Source organism: Accipiter gentilis, chromosome Z (assembly GCF_929443795.1).
Source record: "Accipiter gentilis chromosome Z, bAccGen1.1, whole genome shotgun sequence".
Taxonomy (NCBI): Eukaryota; Metazoa; Chordata; class Aves; order Accipitriformes; family Accipitridae; genus Astur; species Astur gentilis.
The window spans coordinates 38,271,614-38,287,401 of record NC_064919.1 but is presented as its reverse complement, the minus strand read 5'-3'; the positions used below and the strand labels follow the sequence as shown (position 1 = coordinate 38,287,401).

General features: G+C 42.5%; 1 protein-coding gene across 1 annotated transcript; it reads right to left on the bottom strand.

The window, feature by feature from the left end:
- Positions 1-3,275: 3,275 nt before the first annotated feature.
- Positions 3,276-11,969, bottom strand: MINAR2 (membrane integral NOTCH2 associated receptor 2). Its single transcript, XM_049796477.1, has 3 exons — positions 11,805-11,969; positions 4,275-4,520; positions 3,276-3,455 (listed from the first exon to the last, which is right to left on the bottom strand). The coding sequence occupies exons 1-3, from the start codon at positions 11,967-11,969 to the stop codon at positions 3,276-3,278; spliced, it is 591 nt and encodes a 196-aa protein (XP_049652434.1).
- Positions 11,970-15,788: the final 3,819 nt, after the last annotated feature.

The window sequence follows — 15,788 nt, the reverse complement described above, 5'->3', positions numbered from 1 at the left end:
GAACGAGTGCTCTTATTTGCTTACAGGTTGCAGCTGTACAGTTTGTAAGAGCTAATTCCTGCTACATCTCACTGCAAATGCCAGTTTTCCCAATCAAAGGCAGTATTCTACCACAGTTGAATCTTTGTTCTACATCTTCTGAGTAGGTGCTGGTAAGCTACTGATAGATCAACCTCCTGTTTTATGTTAGTGTTTTTACTGACTGTTAAGTAGGAGACTGCTGCCGTTCGAGCTGATTACCATTGGAATAAAAAATTTTAAACGCATGCCAAGTTTTACTTCTGTTCTGATTCAAATTTGACTACTTTCTTATCTTTAAGCACCTGCTTAAATCCTACTGAAGTCAAACAAAGTGTATGTGTAAGCATTCTGTCAGGCCAGGAGGAGACCAGCGAATGTAGATGTCAGAGATTACTTCCCACGGAAAAAAATGTGTATCTCCCATTTTAATGCCATTACCTAGTATAGTTGTTTTATTCATCCAGTTTTGAAAGCACTTTTGGAAGACACTAAGCATTCTGTTCTCCAGACTCCAATACTGATTCTAGTTTATAAATGTTACTTACGTGATGACTTTTCTTCTTCGGTCCCTGTCACTAATGAAATACAGACACCCCCCCCCCCCCAACAAACCCAACCAAAAAAACCACGGTAGAAGAGGCAAAACAAAGCAATCTTACCAACCAAAAATTAAAATTGTTCCTGTACAACACGCGTAACCTAATATTGCATCAAGTGGTTAAAGAAGGTGTGTCTCCTTAAGCGCTTTTTAGACCAAGCACATCGTAGGAAGGCTCCCGGGGCTCCCCCAGTCCCCCTTGAAGTGAGGCCTTTGTCTCTCAATCCGTTGTTTGTTTGTTTGTTTGTGTCTCCCCCCCCCCCTCCCCCCAAGTATTCAACTGTTGTTTGTTTTCTCAACCCCCAGAGCACAGCTCGCATGTGGGCAGACAATGAGCCACCCCCCGGCGAACGCTCTCTCAAGTTCAGCCGCAGCCGCAGGCCCCTCCCTTAAAGGCCAGGCAGACGCTCCCGCAGGGCACGAACGGGCCTTTTTCTCCCTCCCGCTTTCCACCAGCGCTTACACACCCGTAACAGAAAACACGCGTGTGCCGGCGGAGGACGGGCTGCCGCCGCGGGGGGGCGGGGCGGGGCGGGGCGGGGCGCGGGGGGTGGGCGGGGTCTCCCGGCCCTCCGCTCTCTGCCACGAGGTGTCAGCAAAGGCATCCGCATCGCGGCGGCGCGAGCGGAAAACCAAAAATTCCCCCCCCACACCCCCCCCACACCCCCCCCAAAAAAAGGCAAATGACTCCAAAGCGGCACCTCCGTGCCTGACACGCTTTTCCTCTCTTCTGACTCTCCGCTAGGTGACAGCAGAGAAACCAGACTGAAACAGCCGGTAATGGGCTTGTGAAGAAAACTATTTGATCCCTACTGCTAAACCCTCAGAGAGCAGTGCAGTTAAGAAACTCGCATTATTGGCTGTTTTCCTGGAAATTACAGAGCCCTTTGCTTTTAGGCTTCCCGCCTGCAGGCCTCAATAATTTACAAAAATGCATCTCTGCATTGTATGCAATGCCCTTAAAGCAAATGTTTGGGCTTTGGGGCTTCAGGCTGGAAAAAACCAGTTAAGTATTGTTGTTTTAATGCGAATAATTACTTTGTAATGTCAGCTATTAGTCTTGTAAAATGCTCCCAAGTTCTTACTTTCATAAGCTGAATGGGCCTGATCTTTCAGACAAGAACACCCATCTACACTGAAACTGCAGCAAGCCAGGAGACTGTGCTCCCCTGTATATTTACAGCAGTGTTCAATCTTGCAATAAGGATACTAACATTATGCCAATGCACTAAATTCCCGCCACAATTTTGCTGTTGGCTGCTCACCAGACTAAAGCAGTAAGCTCTTTTAGCTTGGCTCTTCAAACCAGCTGTGGTGCAAGCTAGACTAGGGCCTGAGGAGCTACGGCACAAATGAGATTCAAACATGGATCAGGTGAGGAAGGAAGGAATTAAACACACTTATCTTACTATCACGCTGTACTTGAAGATGAGTCCATCTTGGCCTGAGTTAAAGCACTGCAAAGCCGCTGTAAGTAGGGCACATGCTAGAATTCAGAGGAGGCAATACACACCCTCTGCATTGGTCATATTCCTGACCCATTCCAAAGCATTTTTTTGTGTGACGAGCGGTAGATCTGATATAACCCCAACTTTCCAGCTTTCGCGCATCTGTGAGAGTTTCTTGTGTGGGTGAGGGAGATCCCCATCTCAGTAGTATTTATAGCCCCTTACCCTAATATAGAGGTGTACAGGGTTTGCAGCACTCCGTATTTTTCAGAAAGAAAAGAGATAATTTAAGTTCTTCTCTCTCTGTTCACTCACATTTTATTTTGTCATTTTATCTCATGTTTTCATTCTCCTGAATTATTCTGAGGTGTACGAACTTAATTGCCTGAGTGCTCTTAACATTTAATTTTTACAAAGACCCTTTTTCGCAGCCTGGCTATATAACTTTATTCTTTCTGAGGTGTATTCTAACTCTAGTTCATACTCTAGTACTCCACCGGTTCTGCTCCAGTTTGCCATGTCAGATTAAAAAAAACACTGGCACTCCATCTTTTGAGGTGACAGAGGTGATGCATGCTCAAAGAACATGACACAGGGATAAAGAAAGCCCATCTCAGGTCTCAGGGAATTCTTTTGATAGAAGCTCAGAGTTCTGTTTTTTGTTTGTCTCCTCTGAAAAAGTATAAGAAAACATTTATTCATTTAGGCTAGCTTTTTACTAAGTGCTGCATCATTGCAGCAATGCATTCAGTCACTAAGTAACGCGTAAATCTTTGGTTTAGAATTCTTTGGGATATCTTGAATGCCGCTTTACCATGCTTTTCTATATTCCACTAATAGCTATCATAAAAAGATGAACAGGATGGTAGGTGTTTAGCAGAATGAGCAGTCATCTGGTTGTCTGTACATACCATGTGTACCACACCACACACACTGACCCAAATCACTAGTCCAAAGAAGAAGGCACTAAGAAAAGTAGCATATTTATAGTGTTTTTTTTTTTAATTATACCCATAAGTAGACATTCTGCCGTGCTCAGAGGATTTGTCTCTTTTCAGGATCAATTCTTCATGCTGCACAGGAACATTGTAAAATAGTGATGTCAAAACAATTGTGACAAAAAATTGGAATTCAAATAAAACAAGGGAGGGGAATAGCCTAATAAAAATATTTATTGAAAAAAATCCCATCAACATCATTTGGCTGTACTAAGTAAGTAAAATGGTGAGTGTGACTATGGTAATCAGGATGCAAAGAGCTAGTACCATGAGCAGGATTATTCGGCAACATTTGGAATGCTTTTTTTCTCTCTCTTTCTTTTTTAATAAGGTATCATACCCAGGTGTATAAATATCCCCCATCCAGAACTGTAGATCATTAGGATTTTCCTAGAAGAAAAACCAGAAGATTAACTCAGTTGCTTTCTCTTGCACATAAAGTCATTAGAACATAGCCAGAAGTATTCTAGCTATCATCAGATAGTGATTAATGAATTTGAGGCATCACAACACAAATGCAAGAAACTTTCACTTGAACATAGGTTGTGCTACTTGCCAGATGCTGCAAGTGTTCCACTGGGGAAAATTAAAACCACGCTTTTTAGCCAGGAACCAAATGTAGGACACCAGCATTGAAGTGTGATTAAAAAAAAACCAGAAAAAACCATGTTGTTTTCTCAAGAAGACATGTCAATTTATAAACGCAGATCTGAGTTCCTTAAAAAAAAAAAAAAAAGGAACAGCAGTAAAAAACTCACAAAAGTAACACTAAAAGTAGTTTGTGCCAATCCACAGGTAGACAGGATCCTGCATAGTGTGGATGAGGCTCAGAAAATGTGTGTTATTTGATAACAGAATAATGTTATGAACACCATTAAAGTGGGCATATAGTATTTAAGTCCCTCATTTATAGTTCTTCTCTATATAAGCAGGGAAGCTGAGTTGCAGGGTGTTGCAGTTTAAGACTTTCTTTAGTCACAGAGGTCACGTTCTGCAGAACTGAAATTCCTGGAGTCTAACCTGATACATAGACTTCTTTTCCTGATCAGACTCATGTTAGTCTCATGTCTGCAGCAGCAAATATGCCCATATTTACTTCTGGAATCCGACCAAAAAAAAAAAAAAAAAAAAAAAGCACAGTGGTTCATGTGCACACCACACAGCTCAAAGCAATTCACTTTGCTCAAATGCAACATAACAGCTCATTACCTTTATGTGGCTGGCCAAGTTAGAGTGCAGTGAGTGTCTGTCATAGTCTTGCACAGTCCAGGAAGGGCTCTTTTTCTTCTCCTCCCAGTCATCATCCACCTGGATATCACTATACAAGGGATTGCTTTTGATTGTGGATTTCAGGGTGATGGGTGTAATGTGTTTCCCGAGAGCTTTGTCTATCATTTCTTGACTGACCCTGTTAGAGTCTAAGCCCGGCAGCTCAGTGACATTTCTCTTTTCTCTCTGTAAGGCACAAGATAGATCAGAAGTTGGCTTTCATCTTCATTTACCTACAGTGCAGGCTCCCTTCCAGAATTATCCTCTGTAATACAACAGAATAATTTTTAAAACTACACTTGCAACAAATTTTCTTGTTCTGGCAAACATTTACAGTGTAGTGAGGGAGTCTGACTGTTCACTCTTGACAGATTTTTTCCTTCTGGGGAAAGCATGTGGGTACATTCTGAACATAAAACTCTTTTGCAAATGTGAACTGACATGATAATGCCTGCTGAAAGAAAGCCTCTGCTTTAGCAAAACAGTGCTGTGGAACACTGGTAGAAGATGCAGTTCTGATGAAAGCCACAGGCGTGTGATGCAGAAGCAGAGCTGTGAGGACAAAGCAGAATGAAGCACAGGGGTGATGGTGTGTAAGTGACTGCCTTGACTGAGAGAGCAGGGGTGTGATTCACAGTTCTGCTGGCACTGCTGAATGCTAGGCCCATGTCAAGATGTCAGAGGCCCTTCATTCAACTGAGAGAGAGTTCTTTAATTTAGGCGCTGTCAGAACTCTAAAGTAATTAAATATTTGAGCAGTATCCCGGCAACAATAATCATTAAATTGGACCTTTTAGAACAGGGGGGTGGTAAGGTAGGAGGATGAACGACCCTGGTGGGATCATATTTTTTGAGAACTCTCAAGCTGCTGCTTAACATGGCACTAAGAGCCTCTTCAGGAGCTGGTAAGATGGTAGTTACTGTATTTTCTGATCTGCTGTTGCATGGAGGAATGCAATCAAACTGTCCAATCCAAGCTGTTCAACATTTGGGTTCACCACTACCTTCGGTGCCCGAGACTTTGAATTAATCTGTCACTGACCTGCAGTTCTGGTGGTGCATCAGCTTCCCGAGAGACCTGCTTCTGGCAGAGCCCTTGCCTCATGCTAACACCTCTCCTGTGTCTCAGGACTGCTTCTACAGAGACATCAGAGTGCAAATTCCACTTTTCTTATCAGCAAACACCACTTCCCCATTAGCGACTTTGTCCTTAGGAACTTTATGTTGAGACAAGGGGCTTGCTCCTGCTAGGGGCACATCCTGCTTCTCCTTCCATCTTTCTGGTGGGAGCCCACCTCCTCCTGCATACTGGCTCTGGGCGCTGCTCAGATCCCACATCAGCCAGCGCAGGTCCCTAAGCTGACAGCGAACTGTTGGCTTCTTCTGCTTGAGTAATTTTCAGCCCCCTTCGTGGGCTAGTGAATCCGCTTTCAGTGGAAGCCAGCTGCTACATGTCATCACCTACTTTATGCCTCAGTGCCTGTGCACATGCATAGACGTGTACTGGGGCAGGCAGGTGTAGAAGGAAGCAGGAGGACTGGTTTCCTTCAGAAAAGAAAGGTGGGGAAGAGAAAACAACAGCCTTTGTCTACAAAACCCTAGGAGGAAGCATCTGTGCTGGCGTTCTTATCACTAAATCGTGCACAAGTGAGTAAGCATGTTTCCCATCAATAATTACCATTAGTAGGTGGGTGGATCCTCAGTGCCCTCCCAGTCCCTCTATTAGTTCATAATTTCCATATGTCATTCCTTAGCCTTGACATATCTCCTGGCAATATTACTCTTTGCATTGCAGTTAGAGCTGGCACTGAAGCCCTCTGGGTTGTACCGGCCAGATTTCAGCTAAGCTGGTGTTTTTAACTGTCATTTCTTTCTGACTGCATTTTATTTTATTTTATTTTATTTTATTTTATTTTATTATTTCATTTCATTTCATTTCATTTCTTACTTAAAATTTGTCATTGACCTTAATGATGCTTCCCTTAGGCTTGCTAGATAGTTGAACTTGGAGAACATTTTGTTGAAGAACATAAACTGTCTCACCAGGGGACGCTTGGTCTCCCTAGGCTAAAATGTTGTGAAAAGAATGCAACTTGACAGTAATTTCTAAAGCTGTTTTAAATAAAATGCTCCAAAACTTGGAACAGATGGCACAATGCAAAATTTGTTCATAAAGAGAGTTCTTTGTGGCAAAATTTTTGCCCCTTCTGTCTGGAGTACCTTCCTTTTCATGGGCATGAGAACAGGAGAATGTGGTAGCCTGGAGCAGAGGTGGAGGAGGAATAGGATGGGAGGGGCAATGGGGTTTTAACATGACAACTGGACTGGAATCTGGGGTAGGAGATAGTTTGCAGAAGTTTTACAGAGCAGACATTGAAGTGCCAAGCTAATTGGAAGAATACACTTGATTGCAGGCAAATGCTTGGTTGTGAAACTTCTGCAGTAGGTATGTCCTAGAGACTAGTTAGGAAAAAGGAAGGACAGAAGCTTGAAGCACATCCAAAAAAAAAAAAAAAAAAAAAAAAAAAAAAAGTGTAGGTCCAAAAATATGAAGAACATTGCATGAAACATATGCATTTATAGAAGCAAAGAAACAGAAGGAGATTAGATAATAAAAATATGCCTGCTAGTATTAATTCTAGCAAAAAATGAATGTTTTCCCTTTTAAGAGTCAAAATAGTTTTCAGAGCCTTCTATGCTTTTGATTCTGATTCATGGAGCAAATGTTCAAAGAAAGAGGAAAGTACTGTAAATTTAGGTATCCATATGTGTTACAGAATTTATATGATATACACTATGTCTAAGAGACCAGTGTGAATGAGGGTGAAACAGATCAAATCAGAGGCAATTTATGTTACTATTCACTGAATGGAAGAAAAGAACAGCAAATACTCAAAGCAGCAATAGTTATGAAGAACTCTGAGAAACTAGATGCAACGTGTTGACGAAATGCTCTTTTAACAAGATGAAAAATGCTCAACTCTGTGAACACATAACTGTTTGATCTACATAGAGCTCATGAGCGAGAAAGCTGTTACAGTTTATAACTTGGGTTTCACTGAGAACAGTTTGTCCCTCTTTGACAGACCCAGAGAGCTGGCATGTACAAAAAGAGGATTCTGTAAAAAGCCTAAGATCTATAGACAGTCAATGTTAGTTCCATCCCTGTGTCAAAATGTGCTTACTCAACAGGTTTTTCTTGCTGATTATTTCATTATGCAGATTATGCATATAGGTACATTACAATACATATAAATAAAAATCATAAATTAACCTATAATGCTAAGAAACATTTTAATCTCATTTTTGTCTTGATTTCATCCTTCTGTTCCTGCTGTTGTCACTGTTGTTAGCACTGAAACAACCTGAGAGTCTAACCATTCTTTCCTCAGTCTGTCATATGAGACATCAAGGTAATAGCCCACCAAACCCAGGACATCAACAGTTAAGGTTAGGCCTTGGTCTCAAGTCCATCTACCTGCAAGAAGAGGTCAAAGAGACACCTACAAAATGAAGGGCATTTGCTTCCTGGAAGCCAAATTTTTCTTTACTCTCCCCTCTAAAGACAGTTAGTTCCTCTTGTCTCATGGCCAGCCATGATCTCCAGCTGCTGCTGGGGGAGATAATGAAAGTGACAAATGCTGTTGATGGGCAGCTATGCCTGAAGGTTTTAATCAAGGGCAGTCTTTAATAAACTTAGGGTCACCAGATACTGCAGGATTTGTTTTGTAACAGCCTCCTGGATCGTAATGAAAGTGGGTAGCAAGGTGATTATTGTATCTGCATGCAATTTGTTTAAGACTGTTGTGCAAAAAGCCTTGTAACCCACCCTGGAGGACTCTCCCAGCACGTGGAAAGGCATTTTTCTGATGCAGGACCTGTTTCTAGGATAGTCAAAAGGTTTGACAGACAAAAAGCTCCTAGTTGTAACAACTGTGTAAGTATTGCTAGGCATTTGAGCAATAAAAAAAGCTCATTTATCAGGATAAATAATTATTAGCTCTTTAGAATTTTCTGAACAAATCTGATGTCATAGGGGATGCCATGGAAAAGCAATCAGGAAGGCAAGGAGGAACCGAGGACGGGAAAGCAGACCTGAAAGTCAGATTATATCAAGGATTCCTGAGAATGCAAGTTTTCTTATCAAAGGAATGAAAGGGGATCAGAATTGCTTGTCAGAGACATAAGACAGCATCAAGTACTACAAAGCAACCTGGGAAGCCACCTGACATGGATAGGAAGGAGATCAGTAGATGGATATAAACACTTAAGCTGAAGTGACAGGAATGTTTAGAGAAGAATAGGCATTCATCCAGACTATTTTGATTGTGCCACACTGAGAGTACTTCTGTCCTGGTAATGAATTGTTTACTTAAAGAAAGCTGTTTTATCTGTCATTGGTAATGGAGTCCTGCAGGGTTGTGAGCGCATTACATAAGAACTTCTGTAGGGTGTCAGACCAAAACTCCTGCCAACCTTGCAGGTGGCTCTGATTGTGGCCAGTTTCAGATGGCTAGGGAAGAATAAGGGAAAGAGTGGAAGAATGTAACACAAGTATGAGCCAGGGGACAAACAAGTGACTGTAACCCAGCACTGAACTTACAGGTAAAAAAAGATATCTCTTGTCCTGGTACACTGAGAAACAAGCAAAGGCAGGACATAGGCGTTAGCTCAGAAAGAGAGACCAGGAGGGGTTAGGAATGCAGTTAGCATGATAATTGTAAAACCTGTAGGCCAGAATTTGTTCAGAGTTGCGAATTCCCTAGCAAGAGCAGCGTGAGAAGAAGTATCATGGTGTTCAAAGACCAAATGCTCACTGCTGCCTTCCAGAAATAGGAAAAAAATGGAAATCCAAGAAGGAAGAAGAAGTCAGAAAATTGCAGAAAATGACAGGTAGACTACAGGGGAGAAATGCACCCCGGCTATCAGGAGCATACATAGGGGATTAACCATCTGGTGTATGCTGAGCATTAAAACATATTGCTGGGCAGAGAGTCCAGCAGGACTGGAAATTTTAAGGGCAATCAGAAAGCAGTCAGTAGCTAGCCATTTGCAGGAGAAACGGTCTGTGCTTTTCATGCTGCTTTTCACAAGGAATGGCCAAGATCCCTGGACTGCTTTATGCTTTGTTTTATTCAAAGTAGATGATGAAAAGATACACTAAGTAGGGTGGCTGTTCAGTTTGCCTGATACAGAAGAGGAAAGTAAGGAGAAAGAGCAGCAATTTTTTGGTCAGTAATAGAATTGTCATTATGTCAAGCTGCTTTTTATAACGGAAATAAATTTAAAAACTTAGAGGAGGAGAAAACACATAAACGCTTAAGTGCACTTGAATTTAAGTGATCTCATAATAAAGGTCTGGAAGAGACCACAAACACGCCACTGAGAAGTCACTTTACATGGGGAGCCCTGAGTAGGAATAGTTCTTAAAAGAAAATTAATTTCTCTCAAGGTTTAATGACTTTGGGAGTCTGTAGGTCACACACGTATGTTCTGAAATGAATTCTCCTCCCTCACCCCCTCGTCTCGTTTCCGTTTCTGAATTAACTAACCCTTAACCCCATTAGCTCTCTCACCTTAAAGCAAAACATGTTACTCCTCCGCCACTAGTTCTCCCCCGTGCCATCGTGTTTATTCTAATATCTGGAACTCATCAGTTCTTTTCCCTTTATTTGATTGTCAGCAAGAGGGAAGAAAGGAGGTGAGCTCATAAGGGAGAGAGAATAAGGCACAATGAATTTTATCTGGACAGCTTGAGTTCACTAATGACTACACTTAAAAGTATAGGCTGTGCCCTCAGTTTAACATAGCAAACTGCATTTCAGAGACATGGTAAGCGCAGACGTTTCCTTTGAAACGGCCATCCTGGGGCTGGGAGCAGTGTTCCAGGAAAACCCTCTTGCTGGTGGCGAAGGGCAAAGCACAAGTCGAAAAAGCACAGGGCTCCCCACACGTTTTTAATCCTCCCGCAGCTCTGCAGCCCTGGCTCAGTGACAGTGCGTCCTGTTTAACAACAATGGGGAGAAGGTTCCCTGCTGCGGAGGAGGCTCTGTGTGTGGCTGCCTCCCTCCTGCACAAAAGAGGGGCTTAGGTGGGGTGGGGAGCGAGGCCAGCATTGCACCATACCCCATTGTTTGGGATGCCGCAGGCTCCTTCCCTTGGTTAGGGCTCTTTGCAACGGGCGACCATGTGTCCCCTCCTCCCGCTCTCCTTGGGCAATCGCCAGCAAAGATTATACAATACGAGAGCCGAGGCGGCTGGAGGCGTTGGGGTAGGCAGAGGGAAGGGTGTCTGGGGTGGGGAAGAGGCCAGGGAAGGTAAGGGGGGGGTCACGGAAGCGGGTGTCAGGAGGGGGAGGACTTCTGCACGTGGGCGAGGACTGGAATGGCCTCTGGGAGGGCGCAAAGTGTTTTGGGGAGCCGATGGGAAGAAATGTCTGGGAGAGCAGAAGTGCAAACTGGAAGTAGCTGTGGGAGACTTCAAGGATCTTTCCCTCCCCTCCCCTCCCCCAGGTTGATGTGTTTTCGGCTCCCACTCCTCATTCCCTGGGGGGAATTGGACCCCCACTTTAAGGATCCTCAGGATGCAGACCCTTCTCCACATCCACCCCCCAAACGCCTGTGTGTGTCTCCATCCCTCGACAAGAACCAGACCTCGGAGCTTTCGCTCGTGCTAGGGGTGGGGAAAGGCGAGGGGCTCCCCAGGCAGCAGGGAAGGAGCACCGTGGAGCAGCAAGTGGGGCCCGGAGGGGTGTGAGCTGATGCAGCTGTACTGCTGCTGATCCAGACGTGAACTTCGCCGCCGCCGCCGCCGGCTCCAGGGCCTCTACTAGGCAGAGCACATTTACACTTTTTTACCAAGAAACTGCTGCTACCTCTATGTAATGACCTGGATTAATACAGTCAGTGTGTTTCACACTTTCAACAGCTGTCTGTCAGGATAACAGGAAGGTCAAAGTAGGATGAGAAAAACAAGGCAAAATAAAGAGGAAGCTGTAGTGAACTGTGTAGACATATATAAGCTGGCAAGACACTGGGAAGAGTCTCTAACCCTCTCTGTAATGTGCCTTTTCATCGAGTTTGAAGGATATGACCTGTCTTTCAGATTTAAGTCTGAGTTTTTTTCTTATTCTTTCAGAGAGCACATTCCATTTGCCCCTTTAGTAAAACTTATCAGTATTTGACATCAGTAGACTTTCTGGGAAATCCTACGAAAATGTTACGTTGAGCAGCCAAAAGCCTAATGTACTGACAAAAAGTCAGCGGACTGCCCTGAAGAGAGTAACGCTTCTCTTGGAGCCTAATCCTCGCTGAAGTCAATGGGAAAACTTGCAGGGATATTAGTGATGCAGATTCAGAGATGCAGGAAGCTGAATCCACAGCTGGAGTCTCAACCTCATGTCATTTGTTTCCTGATCACAGAAATGAGGTAGAGAAATCAGGAAAAATGCCAGCCTCTTTTAGACCTTACCTGTAAATAGACCCTGTTGTGCCACCGCTGCACTCCAGGTAAAGCTGCCTCTGGAAATTTTGCCAAGCTGGCTTGTAGAAAGGCAGAGTTTTTCACTAAAGACTTCACCTCCAGTTGCAGGAATTTGTCAGGATGGTTGTTGTTTGGCAAAACAGAGAAGTCCATGTTTCTGTCCTGGAGAGTAATAACGAAAACAGCCCCAGCCTCTGCTTCCTGGCTGTGCATACTCCTTCTATTATTAATGACGTGAAGAAGGATACGACAGTTTCCTGAAACTGTATCTGACCCCTGTTTGGTGTCAGGCTCGCTTATATCATCTACCAATGATAAAAGATTGTTTAGAAGCGGCAGAGCAGACAGGACATGTTTCTGTAAGTGCCTAGCTTAAGTTTTCAAGTTCAAGGTCTATTTTGATAGATACATATGTGCTCATTAAAGCTAACAGAGTACCAGTGAGTAGATGCATGAGACACTTAAATGCATACCAGCACTTCCTCAAGTGACCTGCCAAAAATGTCAAGCTTACAATACTTCAAAGTAAGCTTTTTTTTTCCCAGAAAATTAGAAGCAGCTCCCAGTGCAAAGCAAGTCCTCCTTTTCTGTGGCAGTACTAAGAGGCTCCATTGTGCTGTGTGGGTCAGTACCGTTTACCGCGACAGCTATGACATGCACTTCTTTAGGTTCAGGGATATCTTTCACAGTAAATTCTTCTTGACCCTGGGAAGTGATAGATTTTTTTCAAGTAATTGATAACAGAAGTTTTCAGAAATTGATTCTGCTCCTGTTCAAGTGAATGGAAAAAACTCCTACTGTCTTGAATGGCATAGTCTCAATCCCTTCATTTCTATTATTTTAATTTGAGACTTGATATTTTCATCATCATTTTATAAGTCTTAAGTTCTTCTGACTTTCAGCTAATGAAATTCCCCTACTCATCATGAGCATTACTTACAACCAGCAAAAGTAGTCTCCTCGGCTTTAACTTTTTTTTTTTTTTTCAAACCTTTCTGTTTTTCTAAGATATGTTTCATTTTTTATGACAATACCATGGAGGATATGTATTTGAAAGTTCATTGTTTGAAATCCAGGAAAACCTATTTTGGATCAAATTAGTGCCGAGAATTAGGGCATCAGAAAAATTTTAGACTTCTACTTAGACCAGAGAATCAGACCAATCTATTTTCCTTACAGAAGATTGCTGAAATGTAGAAAGAAAATAAACCCAGTGAACTAATTTTTTAAATGTTACTAATGTGAGATCCTAATGTAATAAATGAAAACTTTGATATAGATGTAAGTTAAAGCCCTTATTTACTTAGGAAGCTTATGATTTTTCCTTATATATATTTATTAGTGATTATTTTACAGCATATCTGTTAAAAATTATTAATCTGTCTGACAGCATTTGTGAGCAGCCACGAAAGAGACAATAGTGACTGTGTTTCTGAGTGGATGTGCATGCTTGTGGGGAACCTGCTGCTGCATTTAGAACTGTTTCTCCCCAGTGTAATGAAGCCCTGAAACACTAACACACCTCTACAACGGTACCCTGAGGGACTACCATGAAGCTGCTGTTTTAGACTTACCACGACACGTAGTCGCCCTTTTTCCCTGTGCAGAACTGAGACAGTAATATTTTTTGTTCTAAAGTAGCTGGGTATATACAACCATGCCTTTCCTCTTAAACACATATACCCTTTCCAGCATATCTCTGAACACAGGATCCTTCCATGCTACTGTAGCATACGATGTGGTGTACGTCTGTGTGAATTTCCTTACTGGCACTATTTCATTTCATTAGATATGATACAAGAACATAAAAACTATCTCACTAGGTTAGACCCCCCCGAGCCCAGGATCTATCACTGTGTTTGAAAACGGTGAGAAGAGATGCTGTTTGGGGAGACTGTGTACACTCGGCTACTTTCTGCTGTTTGTTCTCCTTTTACTCCCCCCGAAGCCACACAATTTTTTGTGCTACAGTATCTCTTCCCAGGCCTTAATTATTATCTATTTATGGACTTTTTGTCCATGAATTTGTCTAATTGCTTTTCAAATCTTCTGCTACTTCCCCTAGAAGCAAGCTTCAGAACTCCATGACCACCTGTCTTAAGTGCTTACTTTTATGTGTCTTAAACTAATTTCCATACTAGTTTTATCAAGGACACCCTCTTTGTTGTACTGCAGGATTTTAAGAACAAGAGCTTCACGTGCAGCTTATCCATCACCTTTAGGATTTTTTAAACCTTAACCATGCTCACGTCAGCCTCTTCATCTCCAATCTGAAGTAATCAACTTTTTCAGTCTCATCTCATAAACCACCTGGTCTATCCCCTTGCTCATTTATTTGCCTTTTATAATGTGTTACAGTGTAATTCCACTACATTGTTCATGAGAACACAGCAACTACAAATGAATGCAATGCTCAGGCTGTGGGTACACCACAGTTCCAAAAATGGGAAAAACTATGCCCTCTTTTCTGACAACATCCATCAGTTTTTGGCTTTTTTTCCCTGCTATTCTCATAGAGCTAATAAATTCAGACTACAGTAACCACTGACCTCTGGGACTGCCAGTTGCAAGTTCCGTATCTTGTAGAAATAGTTCAGGCTATTTTCCATAGCTATACTACCTTACATTTACCCACATCAAAGTTTATTGGCTAATGTCTTGCTTTATCACTCAGCTTTGTGAGTTTCTTGCCAAGTGAGGCAACAGTTAGTTAACCAGAAGAGCTTAATGTCACCTGCAGAGCTGGAGATCTCAGTTTTTACTCTCTTCCTCATGCCATTGAGGAAAATTTTTAAAAAAACTAAATCCAGCATCATTCCTTGGGGAATCATACTGCTGACTCCTCTCTGTCCCAAAAGATGACCATTCTGCTTCCAATCCTTTATGCAGCTTATAAAGATTTCTCCTGTAGTCCTGTGTGAGTGTAGTTTCTTGAATATCCTGTAATGTGGAACCTTGTTGGAGACTTCTATGTCCACTAGATTCTCCTTGCTCAGGACACAACTGAAGCCGTGCTGACTCTCTCCCAACAACCCATGCTCATCCAGGTGCCCAGGGATCTTAATTCTTTTTTTATTGGCTATTACAGCACCCAAAAAGGAACTCAAGACTCCCTAGCCTGTAGCTCGATGGATCTCCTAAAGAACCCCTTTTCCACAGGCAGGAATTACACTGCAGTCCGCCAGTCCTCTGGCAGAGTGGCTGTTTAAAACAACAGCTTACATACCATGGCAAGCAGTTCTGTAACTTCCCAATTGCGTCCTTTCAGGAATCTCACGAGTGCCACCCTAGATACCTGTAAGCATCTAACATACCCATTTGGTCTTACATTCTTGTATATTTCCTTCAACTTGATCCAGCTTCTCTGACATCTCTGTGATAAGGAACATGCAAGGTACAAGAATCCCTGCAACATTCCACTGGAAAGGCCAATGCAAATAATTCACTGAACTTTCCTTTCATAGCTCTGTCATCCCCGAACGTCCCTTTAACACTTGCGTTATCAGATGGTCCCACTAACTCCCTAGCTGGCTTCTTGCTTTCAATGTATTTCAAGTCGGTTTCAACATTAGTTTGAGCATCTTTTCTGCAGAGCTCTTCAAACTCTTTCTGAGCACTGTTAATTTTCTGTTTACAATTGACCTGCTAGGCTTTTAGGGCCTCCACTGGTCTCCTCATGCAGGCAAGCTTTCAATTTTTAGTATATTTTTAGAATAAAGAAATGGCTGCTTCTCTGTCACTGAAGATGACAATGAGAACTGAATGTAAAAAAACCCTCAAAGAACCCAAAACCTAAACCACACCCTCCAGAACAAAGCAGCAAATTCCTTCCAGAATAAATGACAATGCAGTTAAAATTCAGGTATTCCTTTTCTTTAAGAAAGGTATGAGAAGTGGTAATCATTGTAACTTTTGATCACTGCTGTAGCAAGCCAGCATGTATCTGGGAAGAAGTAAGCCCACTGCACAGTA